At 37.4% G+C, this 24,311-nt stretch overlaps 1 protein-coding gene across 3 annotated transcripts in view; it reads left to right on the top strand.

Annotated features, from left to right (window-relative positions):
- Window positions 1–24,311, top strand: part of LOC107710919 (protein kinase C zeta type-like) — a 117,258-nt gene that overhangs the window by 10,574 nt on the left and 82,373 nt on the right. For all 3 annotated transcript variants that reach the window (XM_016515796.1, XM_016515797.1, XM_016515798.1), the window contains exons 3-4: window positions 308–397; window positions 734–784. In XM_016515796.1, the coding sequence (XP_016371282.1) occupies window positions 308–397; window positions 734–784 (141 nt within the window). The remainder of the gene's footprint in view (window positions 1–307; window positions 398–733; window positions 785–24,311) is intronic.

The raw sequence follows: 24,311 nt of genomic DNA, 5'->3' as shown, positions 1-24,311 counted from the left end.
ACCAAAAAAAAAAAAAAAAAATTTAAAGAAAACTGAATAAAATAAATAAATAAATATATAAAATAAAAAACAATTCAAAATACTAATAAATACTATAGTATATAAATAATACTAAAAAACCCTGTCCCAGTTTGAATACCCCTGAGACAAATGTCAACTATAAATATTGAGTATATTTGTAATTTAGAGAGGAAAAAAAAAACTTTTAGAGATTTACTTCACCAGAAGCAATATTGCCACCTATTGCCTCTTGATATTTTAGTGTTTTTTTTAATGTTCCCATTTTCCTTGTTGTCTTGTTTTTAAGGGGACCCGTGTACCATCTCATCCCAGATGGAGCTGGAGGAAGCATTCCGAATCTACAACCGGAACGGGCGCTCCGGACTCCTTTTGCATGGTACTCATTCACTCAGAACATCTGAAATAAATCTATTTTCCCCTCATTTATTAAATTTTCAATTGTTCTAGTAGCGGAATTACTCTATTTGTATTTTTATCCATCTATTTATAAAGAACTGAATGCAGAATCAAACCACACAGACAGCAGAAATCCACCAAACCACTCAAAATATCATGTGAACACTACACGACTAAAGCACTTGATAAAAATCAGTTTTCTTCAGAAAATTGAGTATTAGCAATTTAGCATATTTGCTGGCCTCATGTCTATGAATAGATGAAACCACTGGACTGAGTCACACTCTTTTCTCTTTGTCTTTCTTTCTCTGTCTAGTATTCCCAAGCATTCCTGAAAAGCCTGGTATGCCGTGCCCAGGAGAGGACAGTAAGTCAAAAGTCTTGCCATTTTCAACCTTTTTCATGTGCACTTTAGTGCTGATCTACTTTAAAGTGGCCATTCTCTCTTCTACAGTCACTCAATACAGGAAACAGATTTAAAACAATCTCTTTCAAGTCTATCTCAGGAATAGTTTTGGTTTGTGCATTTACTTTTTTCCCCCTTTGCCTTGTTTAACAGCCCACTGAACACACTGAGGGTCCAAACCTCTATTAATTTATGACTTATGATACTTATGATAGTTATCTGAAACATTTACTCACCCTGATGTCGTTCCAAAATATGTGTTTGAAATGACATGAGGAAGAGTAAATAATGACATAATTGTTATTTTTAGGTGAATTATTCCTTTAAGGTCTTGTAAAAGGATAATAGATTCAGTTTTAGTGTCTTTAATGTAAGATTTTATGGTGGGAAACATGGCATCTCTCAGTGGGAGCGTATAGCACTCTGGTAACTGCACAGTAATCCTGTGTTAATGTGCACTTTTACTGCCCTGAAGGCCAGACAGGGCTGAACTGCTGAGTCAGGACCTTGTACACAGTACAGCCGCCCCTTTTTGAAAGCGATATGAATTCACGATCTATAGCACGGGCATGATAGATGCCATCCGTGTCATTTGTGTGTGTGAGAGAGAGTTGTGTGCTGCTGTGTCATAGCGTTAGTGCTAAATTTTATTAATGGTTCCCTGGTGCATGTGCTTATGTGTGTCTATGAGGAATGCTGTATATCAGTGTGTGTGTGTGTGTGCGTGTGTGTTTTGGAGCCTTTTTGCTTTGCATTGCATACAGATGAAAGTACCTTGCATTTCTGTTCTTTGTCTGAATGATGTCTTCAATATGGTTTGAATGTAATCTTGTGTAGTTCATACATGAGAAGTGTTGGTCTGACCCGCTTTGATTGCTGTTCTCGAGGTACGTAATGACTTGTGACAGGCTGTTAACTTTTCTGTCTGCGTTTGTTTCTGTTCTGGCCCACTTTTTTCTCTCCTTGTCAGCAGTTTGTGCCACATTTGTTGTTGTTGGGTGTTTTCTCAGAGGAGACAGTGCCTCCTCATAAAATGTGGATGAGAACATTATTGACAGTATAAATAAAACTATAAAATATATTACGAGATCAAACGGTGTTCAAAGTGAAAAAAATTCTGAAGTGACGATTAATCGCAATAAAACCAAAATCTTGATATGGTTTAGTGTGATTGTGAAGTCTCCTAGGCTGTGATTGAATTAAATGCACTGTGTGTTTCAGAGTGAAGCATGGCACTACCTTCTTTTACACATGAGCAGCTCATGATCTGGTGTTTTCAGTGTGTCAGAGCAGCTCGGGTCTCAGTAAACGCTGCTACATGTGAACTCATCTCTGCATGTGCTCTGAGTTTGGTTTGTTTGTAATGTGCATTTGGGAATGTAACACATGCTAACCATCTTCCCAAACTTCTAATGAGAAGCACTTACAAACTGGATGTTGTCAGCAAATAAGAAGCTTTAGAGGATTAGTTCACTTCCAGAATGAAAATTTTGTCGCCATTTACTCACCCTCCACTTGTTCCAAACCTGTATGAGTTCCTTTCTTCTGTTGAACACAAAAGATTTTATTTAGAAAAATGTTCGTATCCGAACAGTTGATGAGCACCATTGACTTCCATAGTATTTTTTTTTTCCTACTGTAGAAGTAAATAATGCTCATCAACTGTTCGGATACCAACGTCTTTGTTTGTGTTCAACAGAAGAAAGAAACTCATACAAGTTTGGAACAAGTGGAGGGGGGTGGTGAGTAAATGATGAAAGAATTTTCATTCTGGAAGTGAACTTATCCTTTAAGGGCTTTGAAAATGATGAAAATGAAGGCAGCCATAAATATTGCATTTATATTAATTAATATGTTTATATTGTTTTATAATATTAATTGCATAAATATTGTCATTTTACAGTTGTGCTTTAAAAATATCACTCTTATTAAATACTCAGTTTTTATTTTACAGTGAAATATTACATTTAGTAACATTTTCATTTATTATTTAGTAATAAAATACATTTTACTGTACAACTGTAAAATTACAAAATTAATGGTTTAATTTATTTCTCTCAATTTCTTCATATATAATTATTATAAAATATTTAATTAAACAATAACAACAATAATAATATTTATTATTATTATTATTATTATAGTCATGTTGATATCCCAAGATCACTATTTTAAGGGCCAAATTGTGTAGCCCTACAAACAAGCACAGCAAACCTGGATCGTTTTGAATGCATTTTTAAAAAAGTTGCAATTAGAGTTTTCCCCCATATTGAGATATTACTTAAAGTGATGCTCTCTGAATTAGCGGCTACTTAGGTTGGTTATATTAAAGATGCACCTCCATTCCTCCCACCATCAATATATTTGTGATATTTACTTTTTTATCATTTGCTAAAAGAAAGTGGCTTTTAATAATATTGTCCCATAGCAGTTAGTAGTAACAAATAAAAATGACATTTTGCTGTATTTGTATATTATTTTTGTAACAATACAATTAAAAAAAAAAAAACACATCAACTCGATGCATTGGTTTAAATAAACAGATAATTTATACATACAAAATGTTTTAGTATTGGTTGCTTGTTGATGATGTAAGGTGTTTAACCCAGATACCATGTGAACATAAATTGAACATGAATTTATTAGACAAAAACCCCTGAAGGGACTTTGCCCCCTCGTTTCAGACGTCCAGCACACACCACTGATGCGTGATGCAGCGGTGCTGAACAGGGAATCAACGCGACTGTGTGATTTGACAGTGTAAAGACCTCAGGTTCAGCTGCCTACTGTTGTGTGTAATTGGTCTGGGCTTATTACTATGCAAGGTTAGTTATTCACATCGTGCATGAAAGCTCAATACCTGGAGCTGCTCTGGTACAGTGTTGTAGGGACAAATAATTATAACCTTTTATTCAGGTATAATCTGCTTCACTGATCATGGCTGCTTTTTACCCAGACTTTTCCCACAGAATCCTGTTAAAGCCTTTTTAGGGCTTGTGACTAGGCATTTAAATTACATAAAAGCTTATGCTTAAAACTTTTGAAGCCATATAATAACTTTGTATAGGGCACAGTGATAAAATAGTCCAGAAACATACATTTTGTCATTGTTTACTCACCCTCATGTTGTTTCATTTTTCGGACCCTATTGACTTTAATTGTATGGACAAAAACGTAATTACATAATTGTAATTTTTGGGTAAACTATTGTTTTAAAGTCACAATAATATTGCTCTGCAGCGTTCCTTGTGTGCCGGTGGTTGTTGACACGGCTGAGAGTCAGTGTAAGGAAGACATATCTTCAGATAACTGCTAGGGCTGGGTTTTGACACAAATTTCACAATTCGATTAGATTCTCATTCACAAGTTTGCGATTCGATTTGATTACCAATTCGATTCGATTCAATATCGATTATTTTGGATACATATCTGGTACAGTACATGCCAAATTTTCTCAAGGAAAAAAAAATCTCTCCACTAATGCTGTAAAATATACATGAGAGTCAGTTGGTAGTTGGTACATTATAATATTGAAGGTTAAAATTGCCTGATTTGTGCTGTACAACTGCTTACATTGCACTTAATGAAGTTTTTATAATAATTAAGTTACAATTACTTGTACCAACACACAATGCTTATTGCGATATATTGGATGGGAGGTGCGCTTCAAAGTTCCGTCCATTAACTGAAAACAGGCTAGACTAATCGATTCTTGGGATTTAAGAATCGATATCGTGTCGTAAAAATGAGAATCGATTAAAATCGGGATATCGATATTTTTTACCCAGCCCTAATAACTGCGCTCAGTCTCTCGGCTGAGGTGTGTAGGAGGGGTCCCTGTCAATCTATAAATCACTGCACATTTTTTCACTTTTTTTCCCCCACATTTTTTATTTCATTTTTATTGTAAGACAATGAATAATATAATTAGTTAATTATTTTAAAGGGCATATATTCTTTACTTTTGTAATTATTATTTATTAATTTCCTTGATTTTATATGCAAATTAGGGCTGTCACGATATTATATTTTTCACACCATGGTTATTGTGGCCTAAAGAATTCACGATATCGATATATCGCGATATCTATAGAAACCTTGACTCTTGAGGAACCATCCAAATTAATTTTTACTTTGTTTATTTAGTTTTTCTTTTTACCCAATGAACGTAAGGATACTGATAAACACAGGGCACATGCATTTTCACTTCTTCTTCTTCAGGTCACAGCTGACCTGAGACTCTGGCTTTCTCTGTCTTCTTTGAAGCTCCCTATGAAATAACAAGAGAGAAAATACTGTCAAGTTCAACAGTATGATGAATAAATATTAACATCAAACTGATACTTTAACCTGTTAACTTGTGTACCTGTATTTTAATCTCTTTAACCTATAGTTGCGCCGGCACCAATGAAGTCATGCAGTTAACGTGCTTCTAATTCAGTATTAATGGGCGTCTAGAACGGCCGCAGATGAGGCATTAAGTGCATGGCACTGCGACCAACTTAACATTTTACAGAGTTTAATGTAGCAATGTGGTCGCTCGGTTTTTCTAGATTTGTTTTAATCGTGTAATAGATTTGAACTATGAAATCAAGTGCTACGCACATGTATTAGCCATGACTTGATTGCAAATACAAATACAAAAATTAGACGAGTAAAGAAAACGCTGTACTGACAGGAAGTAATGACAGGAAGCAAAGTGGTAGAGAGAGAGGGGGCGGGATCGGGAAATGTCCACATACTGGGACTCGAACTCGGGATGCCCATAGCAAAACGGTGCTATACGTATGTCGGCACATTGCCCACAAGGCTATCGGCACTGACATTTCATTTTTAAATTAATATTTAATTTGCCATTTTCTGAAGAAAGTGTTTGTTTGTGAAGTGGTTGCTTACAGACCCAAAATGAAGAGAGCCCACTTAAAATCCTCTAAAATGTGATGTCACTCAGATCCTTTTTTACTGTAAATTCTATTTTTGCCTTATTATCGTTCACCATGCAACTGACTTAGAGCATAAAAGCAGGCCTTTCAGCGCGAGTTGAGGTATCATTCATATCCGTGCACAGTAAATGGCAAAATGTAGTACTTTGAGTTTGTTCAAATTACCACTAATTAGCAAACAGTCCTTGCCGTTATCAGACACTCCATCCCCCGTCCTCCTCATTCACCACACACTAAGCTCTTTCACCATCCACGCCGACGCTCCGTTCCAGTCACCCTCCTGCTCCGTGCCATGTTTTCCACAAAGCCCCTCAGCTGTTTGCCACCGGCTCTCTGGGGACCCAGCTACACCCTGACGAAAGGATGAGAGAGGGAGAGAAAGCGAACAGGGCGAGAGAGTGAAATAATAGAGAGGAGAGGCGAAGAGTGCAGAGCAGAGCCAGGCACCGTAGCAAAACATCCGTCTGTGTTGCAGGAACTCTCTCCTTTTGTCTGTGCCGCCCATCTCAATTAAGGCTTCCAGCAGAGCTGCCCGCTCCTGTAGAAACATCCCTCCCTCCATCCATCCATCCATCCATCGAGGACACAGCCTATACAAGGACAGCCAGCTGTAACGACTGCACGCAGGGAGCGACAGAACGGCAGGGAGGGGGAGAAATAATTAAATAAGTCACAAGGAAGAGGAGAGATTGAGCGAATAGAGGAGACCGTGAGGGAGGAGGGGATGTAGCCGGTGCGTCGTTGGAGGCTGCCAGGGGAAATGTGCTGAAACGAGCAGAAAACAGGAAGATACCGGTGAGCACCACGCCATCGAGATCTCTTCCATTTGTTGTCCACCCCATCTCGCCGCCGCTGTCTTTGTGTGCGGATGTGATTGACATTGAGCTAGCGTGTCCAGCCCTTGTGCATGCATGCGTGTTTGATGCATTCTGTTTATTTTCATCACACCTGCAGTGATTTGATGGCCCGTCTTCCATGCCAGGCTCTGGTTTGAACCCGTTTGGCGAGTGCGGCAGCGTTGCGTGCGGGTGTATGTGTGTGCGATTTGCCTACCTGGCATGTTTTAGTCAGAGTTCCAGAGAGCAACTAGCATCCTTTCATTTAGCTTTCACACACACAAAGGAAGACACACACTCCCTACCTCTTGGACCCGATGCATCCTAAGAAGGCTGACGGTATGTGAGCGGTATCGTATCATCTCAAGGTCTCGGGTGTTTGTGTGCATATTTTCTTTTCAGATGTGTCACTGACGTGTTTGTGGCCACTAATGAAAGGAAATGTGCAGTTTTGACTGTCGACTCTGAACGGGTGGTAGTTATGTCATTATGAACGCTTTCAGCGTTCGTTTTCCAAAGTGGGTGGTTAAAATAGATGCTCATGCATTATTTAAGTCTGACTGACATAATTAGTGAGATGTCAGTTATCCACCACCTCTTGGCCGCGATGCACCCAAACACGAGGCTCTGCATCCTTCCCACAAGGAGTCACATTCAAGACTCTCGCATTAGTTTGTTTCTGGGGAAATAACAAAGGGTAATTGTGCTCTGCTGGAATGCCAAGACCCTGATACTGTTGTTGTGTGACATTAGAGATGATTTTCTACCAGAAGTATACCAGCAGACACACCAGGGGTCGGGTTGAGCCTGCTATCAGATGCATGGCGGGTCCGTTTGGGATCTTTGGCTCATTGGTCACTGTTTGGTGTTTGGTTAGTCACCGATCTGTCCTTGGTGTTTCAGACCAATAAAGTAGCCAAAAGCAGTAGTTTTAGAGTCATTTATGTGTTGAACGCTGCTCGGTGTTGCTGTTTTTAGCTGCAGTGACTGTGTTGGGATGTCATATGATCCACCTGTTCCAGTATTGATTGGCAATAAATCTAAAAATGGCCACTGCAGCACACCAGCGCCTGCTCGGGAGAACCCTGATGATGTGATGTAAATACCTTCTAACAAATCTACGAAGGGTTATTGATAAGTTTGGAGATCTTTGGTGATGGCGGTTCAGTTCTGAGACGGATATTAACATTTCGGTCAATTCAGATGCGAAGCTGTGTCTTTAAGGTATTTGACTAATTATTATGCATGTAACAAATGCATGATGATTGGCTCTTTGAACACTGATTGATTTCACATTCAGTTCTCCTTCACATTGCACAACTAAAATTTGACTTTGTCTCATTAGCTAGTTGCCATGATATGTGATTGTTTTCAATGGATTTTTGGCTTTTAACCAATAGGGCAGTGGTGCTCAACCAGGGGGTCTCTGCTAACTTTTATGGGTGAGTTTATTTAAAATTATTTAAAATAAAGACAAAACAAGCATTACCGGTTTAAAAATTATTATTCAGTAAATCATGAATGTCTGGAAAAGTCATGGGGCCTTTGAACATTCTTGTGGATATCGGGGGGCCTTGGAGTCAAGAACGTTGAGAGCCAATGATAGAGTAGACAGGAAAATGCAGGGTAAAATGCACGAGTTTCATCTTGAACAAGTCCCCTTAAACTCCTCCCAGCCATTATCGCTAGCTTAACCAAGCTTCACCAGAAAGAACTTCTTTCAATCTGCAATTTTATCATCTCTCTGGTCCACCAGCTAGATCAGCAGCAAGCCAGCACTAACCAGCACAAGCCAGTCTTGAAATTCATGCTGGTCTAATCTGGTTTTGTCAGCAGGGTAATGGATCCATCACCGATTGATCTTGTTCTCCACCATACTGTAAAGTCACTCTAGAGATCATTTACATGAAGTAAAGTCATTTCAATAGTGTAGGTGGATTCTGGCAGTTACAGGATGTGGGCGTGTCCAACAACTTCATTTTATGCAAATGACCAGCAACGACCAATAGGAGCAAAGACGGAAGAGCTCACGTGATCCGTCTCCTTTGAGACTGTGTAGGCAAGACGGAGGAGATCTTCATGTTACTGTGAGCGATTTCACAGTCATAAATGTTTAGTCTCAGCCCACATATGGCAATAAATAAAAAATGATGTGTGGAAAGCTGTATCAGAAACCGTGGGCATTCTGAAGTGAGCTTGATTCATGCATTGATCTTCTTCATATGATGCATTATTCACTGCTGCAATTGATATTCCTATGCACAATAATCATTTTAGCAGCAACAAAGCTGATTTACTCTCAAAATAAAATGACATAACTCATTTGTGTTCAGATTTTTAAAAGCTAGGCCAGTTTGGCAGTCCACTTGAAATCCGCCTACTAGTGACCAACAGTACAGTGACCTCCAGTGCTGATGTAGGATGGTTTCTTGCTCATATAACAAGCATTGAAAGAAAGAATCCAAATGTCTGGTTCGCTGTCATTGCTTGTGATGTATCACCAGTCACTGATAAGTCTGCAGTTCTCAGTTTAACCTTCTACTCAGAGTTTAATGGAGGGCAACTGCATTGGAGGTTTCTCACTTCATTCTGCTCTGTTGCGCTCGTGTTTTGTGGCTATTTTAGGATTTAGGTGTCAGAAGGTGCTAGCTTGTTATGTTAGCTGTTGCCGGGTAAGGTTTATTGTCATGGTTATGGCTGTCATGAGGTAATAAATATGGTGGATCTTCTCAGGAAGACAGATTGCTGTAAAATGGAGAATGTAATGAAGTGTTGAAGACCCCCCCTCCACATTATTTCTCTCCCACACTCGTCATTCTTTCCTGCTCATTAACTGACTTTCTGACTTCACCAGTGCTGTTTTTCTTTCTCTTCCTCGCTATGTCTATCCATCAGCCCCCTCTAACCGTATTACTAACTCAGCTTATTCTGCTGCATTTGACCGCCCCTCTTCTTGCTCTTCTCTTCCTTCGCTGTTGTCCTTCTCTCTCTCCCACGCTGGTCACTCTCTTCCGTTCATTATCTGTGCTGCTGTTCTCTACTCCTCCTTTCCACTCCTCCAGCAGCCAGGTTAGATTTCATCAGATGTCCTCCACATTGGAGATGGCGGTTTTTGTAAGAGGCGAAGATTTACATTTCGGTCAATTCAGATGCGAAGCTGTGTCTTTAAGGTATTTGACTAATTATTATGCATGTAACAAATGCATGATGATTGGCTCTTTGAATACTGATTGATTTCACATTCAGTTCTCCTTCACATTGCACAACTAAAATTTGACTTTGTCTCATTAGCTAGTTGCCATGATATGTGATTGTTTTCAATGGATTTTTGGCTTTTAACCAATAGGGCAGTGGTGCTCAACCAGGGGGTCTCTGCTAACTTTTATGGGTGAGTTTATTTAAAATTATTTAAAATAAAGACAAAACAAGCATTACCGGTTTAAAAATTATTATTCAGTAAATCATGAATGTCTGGAAAAGTCATGGGGCCTTTGAACATTCTTGTGGATATCGGGGGGCCTTGGAGTCAAGAACGTTGAGAGCCAATGATAGAGTAGACAGGAAAATGCAGGCTAAAATGCACGAGTTTCATCTTGAACAAGTCCCCTTAAACTCCTCCCAGCCATTATCGCTAGCTTAACCAAGCTTCACCAGAAAGAACTTCTTTCAATCTGCAATTTTATCATCTCTCTGGTCCACCAGCTAGATCAGCAGCAAGCCAGCACTAACCAGCACAAGCCAGTCTTGAAATTCATGCTGGTCTAATCTGGTTTTGTCAGCAGGGTAATGGATCCATCACCGATTGATCTTGTTCTCCACCATACTGTAAAGTCACTCTAGAGATCATTTACATGAAGTAAAGTCATTTCAATAGTGTAGGTGGATTCTGGCAGTTACGGGATGTGGGCGTGTCCAACAACTTCATTTTATGCAAATGACCAGCAACGACCAATAGGAGCAAAGACGGAAGAGCTCACGTGATCCGTCTCCTTTGAGACTGTGTAGGCAAGACGGAGGAGATCTTCATGTTACTGTGAGCGATTTCACAGTCATAAATGTTTAGTCTCAGCCCACATATGGCAATAAATAAAAAATGATGTGTGGAAAGCTGTATCAGAAACCGTGGGCATTCTGAAGTGAGCTTGATTCATGCATTGATCTTCTTCATATGATGCATTATTCACTGCTGCAATTGATATTCCTATGCACAATAATCATTTTAGCAGCAACAAAGCTGATTTACTCTCAAAATAAAATGACATAACTCATTTGTGTTCAGATTTTTAAAAGCTAGGCCAGTTTGGCAGTCCACTTGAAATCCGCCTACTAGTGACCAACAGTACAGTGACCTCCAGTGCTGATGTAGGATGGTTTCTTGCTCATATAACAAGCATTGAAAGAAAGAATCCAAATGTCTGGTTCGCTGTCATTGCTTGTGATGTATCACCAGTCACTGATAAGTCTGCAGTTCTCAGTTTAACCTTCTCCTCAGAGTTTAATGGAGGGCAACTGCATTGGAGGTTTCTCACTTCATTCTGCTCTGTTGCGCTCATGTTTTGTGGCTATTTTAGGAATTAGGTGTAAGAAAGTGCTAGCTTGTTATGTTAGCTGTTGCCGGGTAAGGTTTATTGTCATGGTAATGGCTGTTATGAGGTAATAAATATGGTGGATCTTCTCGAGGAAGATAGATTGCTGTAAAATGGAGAATGTAATGAAGTGTTGAAGACCCCCCCTCCTCATTATTTCTCTCCCACACTCGTCATTCTTTCCTGCTCATTAACTGACTTTCTGACTTCACCCTCGGTGCCGTTTTTTCTTTCTCTTCCTCGTTCTGTCTACCCATCAGCCTACTCTAACCGTCTTACCACCTCAGCTTATTCTACTGTGTTTGACCGCCCCTCTTCTCCTCCGCTCATGATCTTTCTGGTTTTTGCTCTTCTCTTCCTTCGCTGTTGTCATTTTCTCTCTCCCACGCTGGTCACTCTCTTCCATTCATTATCTGTGCTGCTCTTCTCTACTCCTCCTTTTCACTCCTCCAGCAGCCAGCTTAGATTTAATCAGATGTCCTCTGCAGCGAGAAACCTTCCGTACTAAAACATCCACCCTGGAAATGTACACTGGATGTTCATTATTCAGCGATTAGTCATTTCTTGTAGCTGTTCTTACAAAGTTTAGTTAATTTTAGTTTTACTTCAGATATGGGAACTTTTAGAAATTAAAATCATTTTTTTTGTAATTGGTCAGCTAATAATATCCAAGAGTGGACATCAAATGTAATTATTTAATTAATTAATTAATTAATTAATGTATTTTCCTAAACCATCATGTACAAATGCTGTTTCTACCACATCAGCATTCATTGTGCAAATGGTGGTGGTGGAAATGAAATCTTTAACAGTTGACATCGTATAAACATAATGACTGACCTTTGTCTTGCATAGGCCAATTTCGTAGCTAGTGTTGTATTTGTCTTAAATAGAAACTTTTTTTTTTTCATAATTTGACAGAATTTTAGCTTATTTAGAAATAATTTTTTTTGATTGATTTATTTTTACTTCACTTTTTGTTTAGATTATTTTAGTTTTAATGAATAATTAAATTAAATTTAATTGATAATTTACATTTTTATGTTAGATTTTCATAGTTTAAGATTGATAATCTGCATCTGGAACAGGGCAAACAATAAAATCTAAAATGCATTTTAAAAATATGTAACGTGACCCTTATATAAGAAAAATAAAAAGCTAAAAATGTATGATTTAAATTTATTTTTATTTTAGTTAGTAGTTTTTTTGTTAGTTCATTTTTTCATTGTTATTTTATTTTGCTGTTATTGGTTGTTTTCTTATTGTAATAGTTAAATAAAAAAAAAAGAAGACCAAAAAACAAAAATGTCCGCACACTGGAAGACATACAATTAGACCAAGGCAAGGGTCTATCACAAAAATTACTTTAATTTAACATCTATAGGGTGACAAAAGTGCAAAAAAGTTTTATGCATAAAAAAAGAAGAAAATGTTTGTTTTAATAATAATCATCAACCCCATTGAAAATACTTGAAGAAACACCCTTATATACAGTTTATAAACTCATGTTTGTTTCAACACACAGTGCCAGTAGTTCTCAATCCGTTCGTGTGTACATTACTTTTTTCCCCCTATTTTTGTGGTGTCTATGTCTTTAGATGACGATGTCCCTGCTATTTAGAAAAAAACAACAACATACTTTAAAGATCATTACAAGGTGGATAAGCGAAATCCCCCAGATCTACACATGAAATCACCACCAGAAGCAGCAACGATAAGAAAACGGCTTTATCTGAGTTTACAAAGAGTCCAATCCCCCCTTCTCTCTCCGTCATGTGATTCTGCTCATACAGTGAAGGACTGCAATGTGGCTCAGGCACCAGCAGTGCCCCGAGCCCTGAGCCTAGCTGCTCAGACACCCATCTTAAAATAGACATGCAGACATGCATTCATCCTCTTAGTACTTCTCTTCCCGTATCCTCCTGTCCTCTGCCTCTTTCTCTCCTCTCTCCCTCTTTTGTGGTCCAGAACAGTGTTTGCCGGAGTCTTAAGTGGGTGCCAGTGCTTAGTGTTCTGTCCACACAATGACTGGCCCAGACCTCTTATCTACTGTCACACAAGCCAGGGACTTTATTTCTCTGTGCTGTATTTTCAGTTTGATACCAATGCCGTGATGATGCAGTAGTTATTCTTCCTAGTTACGTTCCCTAGAACTTGCATCATAAGGATTAATTTTATGTTCTTTTGCCTAATATATGTATCAAACATATGTAAATGTGCAAAAATGCATCTCATATAGACTTGCAAATAAATAGCTATAGAAACTGAATACTTGTTTTCTCTCTGTTTAGTAAATAGCTCCATTTTCAAAGATTTTCCCCTGTGGCTATAATGATTTGCCTTCACTGGTTTGTTTTGTGTTTTAACAGCTCTCTGGAAGTTGTTGTCATCCTTTATAAACCCTTATTTTTGCATGCTGCCAGTCATAATGAGCCATTTTCAGACAGTAGATCAATATCTGTTTAAGCTAAACCTTGACCTGTTGTTCATCTGTTGAAAAGGAGGAGAGTGGCTTCTGCTTGGTCTAAATGTTGTCATTTTGCTGGGCCAGCTATAGGAAACTCTTTAAATATAATGGTTATTTAAAAAAAAAATTTGATAAAAGTATATAGAAATATATATATAAATGTATAAAAGCGTGCCCATCATTGAAAGTATTCACTGCAAAAAAAATTGCATTATATCATATATCATATCATATATCATATATCATATATCATATCATATCATATTATATTAAACTATATTTATTATATTATGTTATAAAGTTAATAATTTAGGACATATTTTCACAGCCATCTCTGTCAAAACGTAACCCAATTAACCTGATTTCCCTATATACAAATATTTAAACATTATTAAAAGAAAAATATATATATTCTGGCTTCAGAGATTTTCTTTTTCTTCTTTTTTTCATTTCTTTTTTTTTTTTCAAACTAGCAAAATGTAGTGAGGTTTATGCTACATGATGATACAATATAAAAATTAAACTTATAATCAAGATATATTCTCTGAACACCAGTCTCTCAAATACATTTCTGAAGTTTTGTTGCCGGAAACCAGACAAAAATACTGATTAAGAAATTGATTCATGCAGTGTTCATGCGCCTCAGTATGTCCTGCATTTCACTGGGTTTAGAGGTGAGAAAAGAGAAGCTTTACGAATAAATAAATAGAAAATATTTGCACTTTTATGGTAAAATGGTGTCTTGGTGTCTTTCTGATGAGCATGTCCGTCCAGCTGGTAAATTAAATGGCTATGTAATGATTAGATCTGAGTGGATTGTAGCAGAGTAATCAGTCAGATATTATTTGCAATGTGATTTTCTCATCCCTGAACAGTCTATTAAGCTTTGCTTCCCTCACGTCTATTAACAAACCACTGAGTTTTACTTCCACAGACCAAAACCTAATCAAAACCACCTGAAGAGTTTGATGAGCACAGTTTGATGCTGTTATTTATCCTGAGCTCTTTATTATACAGCAACAAAATCACAGTCTGATCCAGGGTGAGAGGATGCTCAAGCCAATTAATTACTCGAATAAGCTCAATTATCCTATCCTGAGGTAGAGCTCTCATTAGCATGTCGTTTCTGCGCTTCCTTGACAAGTATTTACGTTTCATCCAGTATTGTGCTGATCAGAATATGCTATGATCTGCTTTTTCAAGACAGTTGTACAATGTGTAGAGATGTATAATGCTTATAATGCACATTGAAATTACTTGATGAGTGTAGTTTTATTTCCTGACTTGATCTATTTCTTATTTTCTTTTTGTATAATATTTTTTTGTAGTATGCCATGAACTGTATTTGCCACCCACTAGTTAGTTTAAAGCAGTATTAGGGGGAGGGGAATTCTCATTCTAGAGTATTTGATTGGACAAAAATATGTGAAGTGTAAGATGATGTCGTCAATATTTTTAGTTTGTTTCTCAGAAGAGAAAGACTAAATTTTAAATGTAGTAGTGTATCTATCTATATATACATCTATATATACTGTCATGAGGTAATAAATATGGTGGATCTTCTCAGGAAGACAGATTGCTGTAAAATGGAGAATGTAATGAAGTGTTGAAGACCCCCCCTCCACATTATTTCTCTCCCACACTCGTCATTCTTTCCTGCTCATTAACTGACTTTCTGACTTCACCAGTGCTGTTTTTCTTTCTCTTCCTCGCTATGTCTATCCATCAGCCCCCTCTAACCGTATTACTAACTCAGCTTATTCTGCTGCATTTGACCGCCCCTCTTCTTGCTCTTCTCTTCCTTCGCTGTTGTCCTTCTCTCTCTCCCACGCTGGTCACTCTCTTCCGTTCATTATCTGTGCTGCTGTTCTCTACTCCTCCTTTCCACTCCTCCAGCAGCCAGGTTAGATTTCATCAGATGTCCTCCACAGCGAGAAATCTTCCGTACTAAAACATCCACCCTGGAAATGTACAATGAAAATGAAAAATGTACACTTGATGTTCGTTATTCAGTGAATAGTCATTTCTTGTAACTGTTCTTACAAATTCTAGTTGTTTTGAAATAGGATTGTTTGTTTCTTCAAATATGGGAACTTTTAGAAATTGAAATCACTTAAAACACACTTTTTAAAAAAATTGGTCTGCTAATAATATCCAAGAGTGGGGCATCTGTTTTATTTTATTTTATTTTATTTACACTGAAAAAAAAAGAACTTGTAGGATTTACTTGTTAAAATCTTCATAACAATTTGCACTAACACATTTTAAGTAAATTTGATCAGAATCATATTAATTTAATTTAATTGTATTTTATTCATAAACCATCATGTACAAATGCCATTTCCAGCACATCAGCATTCATTGTGGGAATCGTGGTGGTGGAAATTACATTTTAAACAGTTGACATTGTAAACAAAATGGCTTACCTTTGTCTTGCATAGGCTAATTTCATTGCTAGTGTTTTATTAGTCTTAAATAGAAACTATTCTTTAATTTTTAATTATAAAAAAAAAAAAAAAATCATAATTTGACAAAATTGTAACTTACAATTCTTACAAGAATACAGTTTTTGGTTGGGTTTATGTTTACTTCACTTTTTTGTTTAGATAATTTTAGTTTTAATTAATCATTAAATTTAATTTAATTAATAACTGAATTTTTTATGTTAGATTTTTATAGTTTAAGATTGAAAATCTGTGTCGGGACAAAAATATGTAATGTGACCCGTAATGTAATGTGAATGTATTCATTTTTATTTAGTATTATTTGTTGTTTGCTGTTAACGGTTGTTTTCTTAATGTTATAGTTTAATAAAAAAGAAGAAAATTTTTATATTAATAAAAATCATCAACCCCATTGAAAAGTTTCCATAGTTGAACCCTTATATGCAGTATATAACTCGTATGTTTGTTTCAACACACAGTGCCGCTAGTTCTCAATCTGTTGATTTATACATTACTTTTTTTTCCTATTTTGTGGTGTACATGCGTTAAGATGATGATGTTCCAGCTATTTTGAAGAAAAGACCTTCTTTAAAGACCAATATAGGACAGATAAGTGAAATCCCCCAGATCTACACATGAAATCACCACCAGAAGCAGCCACGATAAGACTGTCTGTCTGTCTATCTATCTATCTATCTATCTATCTATCTCTGCCACAACAGTCAAATTTTTTTCAAAGGCTTCAGTTTTGACTTGAAGTTGTTTTTTTATGCTAGGGGGTACAAGTTTTCCTCATGTAGTAGATGGAACTCTTAAAGGTAGGGTAGGCAATTTTGGAGCAAGCTAGCTTTGAAAGCATAAGATCCCACTATTCCTGCAAATCACTCTCCAAAACCACACCTCCTCCAAAACTCATGACCGCGCACAGGCAGACCAGTGTCTAACCATTGACACGATGAGAGACAGCAATGCAGCGCTGTCAGATTACCTCATGTGTCATTCACTGGTGAGAAAACATTACAGTACAAAGCGCATAATATTACTATAATAACGCCTTCCATTCTTGCTCTGTCTGCAATAGCGTGATGGAACGCGCTGATGGAACGTGCTATCATGTCTGCATGAACGGGGAATGTGAAGAGACTTTCAACCAGCATAGCAAAACATGTTTTTGAACCAAACCACCTTCCCTGCCTTTAAAGTGCATGACTATTATTTCTCCATAAATTTCTGTCTGTCTCAGTTTGATTTAAGGCCTTTCAATAGAAAGAAATAAGATGAGGATAGTGGAAGATTTTTTGACTGTGAGCAGTAAGTATCGTTCTGTCTCACTCTCAGGGTCCACAGCCCTCACTCTTTTCTCACATCTTCGCTTTCCTCACTTTGCCTTCTTTTTCTGTCTTACCCCTCCTTTCCTGTTTCACAGCCTGAGCAGACGACTGTCAGATTGAGAAACACCAGGTGTTGACATGCTCTCCCTCTGCTTATATATAAATATATATATGTGTATATGTATACATATACATATAGAATTAAATAAAAACTTGAAGGCAAAACTAAAGCATCTGACCAAAATTGGACTGTTGTGGCTTTTAATTTATGTCTATTAGCTTTGAGGCCTTCTGTATTCTAGTGTACTACTAAATGTTGTCAAAATTCAAGTTTAGCAGTTTAATAGGTCATTGGAGTCATTGAAATTAGTCCAAATCTGTCATCACCAAAAGTGACAATAATGCCATTTATAATGTTACAATAGATATATGTAAAGAAATGCTATTCTTTTTAACTTTCTATGCAGACTTTATTATCTTCTGTTTTACTAAAAGTTACATGAAATTTAACCTATACAAATAAGAGAGGCATGCTGCAGTGATAGTTCACCGAAAAATGAAAGTGGCTTCATAATTTACTCATCCTCAAGCCATTCTAGTTGTATATGACTTTCTTCTTTCTGACGAATACAATCTCAGTTATATAAAAAAATGTCTTGGTTCTTCCAAGTTTTATAATGGCAGTGAATGGGTGTTGAGATTTTGTCCAATAAAGTGTATTCATCCAACATAAAAAGTGCTCCACACAGCTCCGGGGGGTGAATAAAGGCCTTGATGCATCGATTTGCTTCAGAAGGCTATTATTAACCCCCGGAGCCATGTGGAGTACTTTTTATGATGGATGGATGCCCTTTATTGGACTTCAAAATCTCAACACCCATTCACTGCCATTATAAAGCTTGGAAGAGCCAGGACATTTTTTTTTATATAACTTCTACTGTATTCGTCTAAAAGAAGAAAGTCATATGCACCTAGGATGGCTTGAGGGTGAGTAAATCATGGGGCAATTTACAGTTTTGGGTGAACTATCCCCTTTAAATGTCTTGTTTGGTAAAGCCTTTATGTTAAATGTTGGGTAAATTCCTTAAAGGGGTCATCGGATGCCCATTTGATACAAGTTGATATGATTCTTTAGGGTCTTAAAAAGTCTATAACATACTTTGGTTAAAATTTCTCAATGGTAGTGTAAAAAGCTCCGTTTTCAGCACGCTGTTCTAGTCCATGTTGCTTTAAATGCTAATGAGCTCTGCTGACCCCGTCCCTATCTTCTGTGGGGTGACGAGCAGTACTGTTTACTTTAGCCGCGAAACTTGCTAACTAACACACAGGAAAGGCGATTTGCAAAGACTCTAACCCTTATACCCATTTCTTCTGTAGATGAAAACTCGATCACGAATGATTTGCGCAAACTTAAACGCATTTAGGCAGATCGGTGATCGCCGCATTCCCTTCAAAACGAAAGTAACATTAATCCTCTGCGTCTTCAGTGGCTCAGATGTCGGGAGTAAATGACGACTGCTATGTTCATTATTACATCCAACAACAGAACACCTCAATCGCTTAATCGGAGATGCTCTTGTCTTCCCCTGCACCGGAGTCGACACAATGCGCAGCTCACTCAGGGCGGGTCTAAGGTAAGATGGCCTTGTCAATCAACTATCGTGGGAGGGGCCTGTGCAGAACTACGTCATTCTGACAGGAATCTCAGAACAGACTGATTTGAGAAAGGGGATTTTAAAATAGGGATTTAAAAAAAACACACTGGGTGGATTTTTATCATTATAGGATGGATGTTTACACAAACTTCCAACACACATTTGTTCAAACAACAACAAAAGTGAATTTTGCATCCGATGACCCCTTTGATTCATAAAGGACCCATATAAGATTCTTTGTTAGTAGCTTGAGTCAGCGCTCAGTGCAGCAATGTGTGTGTGTGTGCATGAAAGAAAAAGAAAAAAATAATCTTCTGGAATAACACAGCTGTATTATCTTATGAGTCATCGTTGCACATTTGTTTTAAGATATAATTTGCCGAAATGTTATTTACCAAACCTCATGTACATCATTTAGGGCATCTATAAGTCTAAATGGCCCTCAGTGGCAGGTTTTTTGATTCGGTTATTAAAGGTCAAGAATGGCATAAATATCGCAGGGCACCCATGTGTTAGCTAAGCAAAAGCTGAGAGTTGCACTGTCATACCAGTGCGGTACATGTGGGCGATTATGATATAATATGCCCCAAATAGATTGTGGATAACTTTAGGGTTAGTTTCAGGAATGCTGGAGGCTTATTGTGTGGGAGGATTTGGACTCAAATAGAAGTCTGAATAGTTGTGAAACTTTCAAAGTAAAATAAAATGTTACCAAAGTTGCTTATCACTTCTTTCCTCAAACATTTCTAAACCAAGGATGGGCGGCCCATGAATTCCTCCTAGCATGTTGTTGATTTTGCAGGCGACGGGCACAGAGGTATGTTGTGGATGTCGGAATCTAAATGTCTCGAACTGTCGATCTTGTGACAATGCTTAAAAAATCAACAAGTGCTGTGCCACTTTTTTCTCCTTTGCCCACCAGAGAGAAAAGGAGAGAAAGAGGTGACTTCACTTTTCCACCCACATCACACTCTCAGTGGTGCTCAGCTGTGAGGTTTGTTAACATACATCTTTACTCATGTTCAGTTGAATGCCTGGGGCTTTTCTAAACCCAGCACTCATTTCTGTAGAATGGGGCTTGTTTATATATTAGTTATTCATTTGAATAATTCTAGTTCTTGCAAGCAATTTTTTATATACTCTGTAGTTTAAAAAAAAATTTTTAAAGTAGTGAAATCTCTCACTGACTGAATGGCATTTAATATCGAACTGCCAGAGATTATGTCAATGTAAAATTTGCATATTGAATTGTGATTGGTCTATCAAAAAAGTGGGGAGTCTCAGTCTCTCTCGCTCTCTCTCTGTCCCTCCTTCTCTCTATATTTGAGTTTTCAACTTGCAAACAGCAAAATTGTGGATATAAAAATACTGAATTCATTTAGTGAGAGTTATTTTTGTATTTACCCAAAATGTTAACTTTTTTTGTACAAATTTTATATGGAAACTATTACAAAAATCTTTTTTTTTCCTTTTTTTGACTTTACGATGATAAGGACAGTTTAGCGAAGTGGGAGAGAGAGTGGGGCATGGGATCGGGAAAGGTCCTGAAGCCGAGATTCGAACTTGGGACACCCGTAGCACAACGGCGCTGTATGTCGGCGCAGTTCAAGGCTATTGGCGCTGACCAAAAAACATATTTTGTTGGTTTCCACTCAAACTGGCTTCAAAAATGATGTAAAATGATGCTTGCTCAAAGCAATTTACTTGCTTTGCATGATGATTTGATGTTTGCAGTGGTCATTTTTGTCTAGTATCTAATGTATGCAGTGATTATGATGACTCAGGGATTTTTCAGCAGCAGCCTCCTGAGTGTCACACCCAAACTAATTCCCCAGGGACTGTCAGTTTATTCTCCTCAGACACAGCTTAGCACTTTCTGTTGATGTTTTCTGGACTTTAAAATTGTAGAGAATCCAAATCTAACCATCATTTAGCTAAAATTATAAAAATAACAAGAATCTGTGATTATGCAGTAGCTAAGTAATGTCAAAGAAATGATGGTGGACTTGTGCATTTTGCCATTTTGTTCTCTTACAAAGATATTTAATGTTTTTGACATAATGGTTAGGATTTGTGATTCGATTCCAAGTTAATATCTCACTATGGCTTTCTGTAATTGGACTATACATTAATTACGCTGTAGTCTGTCTTTGTTTCCACTCCAATGTCAACTTATGATTTGTTCAGTACAATAAATTTGGCTCTGTCCTCCAACCTCTGGCAACACGCATCATAGCACTACAGCCAATGATGTTTCTCCCTGGCACCTCTCAGCCAATAAGATTCCTTATGTGAAAGCTTTTATTCATTCATTTATTCATCTATTATTTAACACAAATCGGTCCAGAAAGTCCTACTGACCTCCTTTCTGTAGGATGCATTATTATTTCATCCCATATTGGCCGTCTATTGACCTTTGGAGAGTTTATTGGATTATAATCCAATTCCTGAGCCTACAAATGAAAATGGATTTGTGGGATAACGTTGCTCAGTCAGTATACTGCTGGACAGTTTTAACTACAAGTATTTGTAAGACATTATAGTTTTGCATGAAATGTACCTGGCATTTATAAATAATTCATTAACAGCTATTGCAGCAGACTATGTGTATCAGGAACAAACCATGTGAACCTTGTTTACTCTTAAGAAAGGCTATATGAGAAAGTAAACTCATTAAGAAGATCACACCTTCTAACAAGATGTATGATCTTCTTTAAAGTTGTCTGTCTCTGTCATGCAGTGTAGGTGGGTCATCGGTAATGAGCACAGCATGTACTGTCTGTGTGCCATATGTGTTGTTAATGTATAGCATCTGTGTTTACCACGTGTTTACATGGTCTGGATAAGGTCATCAGGCTCAGAGCTGAAGCTCAGATCATGGTTTTCCTATAAATTCCTAGAAATGTAAATTCCTTAGTAATGTATTGTAATTACTTATGTAAACATTTATATTTTAACTTAATGTAATGTAATGTAATATAACAACCCTCTACGCACACCTTGGCAATATAATCGCCATTGGCTAGTACATTTTTTTTGTTTACTCGCCAGACGGATATACTATTTTACACACACACACACACGCACGCGCGCGCGTTTACTTAGCTATCTAGATGGGGACATTACATAGACTTCGATTGTTTTTAGGAGAGCGAAACTCAGTCAGCGTGTTTATCGAGTGAAAATCTGTTGAACGCCTCTCACACACATACTGGCGAGTAAAATCTAAGAATTTATTAGCCAATGGCTAATGTTAGATATTATTTAGTCGCCCAGAGTAAGATTTAGTCGCATATGCGAGTGATTTACTCGCAATGTAGAGGGTTGTATAATATAGTATTATTATTATAAATACTCCAGTTTTGAGTAAGTCCTTTAAATTATTAATTTTTATGCCAATTTTTTGCATTACACAATTGAGGCTGCATTCGTAACTCTTTATATAGTTTCTTTTGCCGTTTAAGATTCAATAACATGTCTGGAAGTAGCTAAGTAGCTTTAGGAATGAGACTATATTCAGAGCCTGCAGGCCTGCTGTTTATGTCCCGTCATGCTTATGAACTTAACATTAACATGTTTGATCTCCTATCCTCTGTAGAGATGATTTCCTGTGGGGTGAAGCTACTGGATTGCTGATTATTTGCCATTGATTCATTTTTTGCCTTCATATTGATGTGGCCATCTCAGGATTGGTTCTGTAAATGAATCTATTAGTCCCCCGGCCCTTTACACCACTGCTGACCTTGAATACACAATGTCCTATAGAGATGTTGTACAGCAAGGAAGCACACACACACATACACACACCGGATTTTCATGTTCAGCGGCTGGGTAAGGATTTTCAGACAAAGCTCTGTGTTGGTGAGTTGACCCTGAGGGGCGTAAATGAGAAAAATAAGAGGCTCTGTGTGCTCTAGGTAAAAGTCGAGAAAATGGAGGAGGGGTGTTTGTATATATGTGTTCGTTTGATTGAATCTACGGCTCTGATAGGCTGTCATCAGTGTCAGTGGCTTTCAAACTAAGCCACTTGTCTGTCATCATGCATGAAGGAGCCAGCTGTCATTGTCATGAAATCTGCTCCGAGCATGACGGCAGGGATGGGTGGAAAGGGATTCCTGAGTCCTGACAAGGGCATTTTGACTGAAGCGGTGAGGAAGGCAGTGCCTCCTCACAAAATCTGGAAAAGAAAATAATTTACAGTGCAGAAAGAAAACAAATAATATTTTATTATATTTATTTTAATAAATTACATTTTAATATGAGATCAAATATAATTTAATATTTTCTTCTAGAATAATACTGTCAAACAGTGACACCAGTAAATAATATTTGTTTGCAAATAGTTAACTTGGTTGAAAAAAAAAAAAAATTCTAATTAAGAATTTAGATTATTATATTTGTAAATAATTTCTAGAACAAGAGCTTGAACAAGGAGTTGTGTTGCATGTTCTGAAAGAAAGGGCCTGATCTTCATAATGTTGTATAAAGCAAATCTGCAGGACCGGGCAGTTTTAGCAATGTAGACTGAGAAATGCAGTTTATCGTCAATCACATTACTTACATTAAATTATTTATGTAAAAGTATTCTTCTTGATAATAAAAGGTAATTATTGTTGTACATTATGGCTTTAAAACTTTAAAACTTGGAAATCCAAAATGTAACCTGGAAAAGCATTAATTCATTTTTTTTTTTTCTTCCACCGCATGCCACTGATGTCCTAACGAGTTTCTCTCTGAAATGATGCATGGCAGGATATATAGTATGTTATTGGAAGACACAATATTGCAATCAGAATGATGGACATCCCACTTTAGTTTTGGACAGGAAGGAGGCAAGAGGGTCAGGAGTCTGAGAAGGACAGTGAAATTGGCATGAGCTGAGGGTAGAAAAGAGAAAACGGTGAATATGAGAGAGAAGTTTAGTAAGAGAGCAGAGCGCCTCAGTTATTATGTTGTCATTGTCTGAGTGTGTAAATACGGAGCGTTCGCCTGAGGAGCAGACGGTGCGTTCATCACCGCTCAGAGCTACACACCACCATGAGCTCTCCAATCCATATTCAGTAGCTCTCAATGGAAATGTGCAAATAAACAAAAAGACTGATGAGCAATCATAGCAATATTTGACCCCCTATGAGAAAGGAATTAATAGAATAGAATAAATTTACATTGAATAGAATAAAATAAGCTTTTATACAAAGCAACAAATGATCATGGAAAACAACTTAA

Source organism: Sinocyclocheilus rhinocerous, unplaced genomic scaffold (assembly GCF_001515625.1).
Source record: "Sinocyclocheilus rhinocerous isolate Xijiao unplaced genomic scaffold, SAMN03320098_v1.1 scaffold327, whole genome shotgun sequence".
NCBI lineage: Eukaryota > Metazoa > Chordata > Actinopteri > Cypriniformes > Cyprinidae > Sinocyclocheilus > Sinocyclocheilus rhinocerous.
Note: the sequence above shows the minus strand (reverse complement) of the source record. Positions and strands in the feature narration are given on the sequence as shown.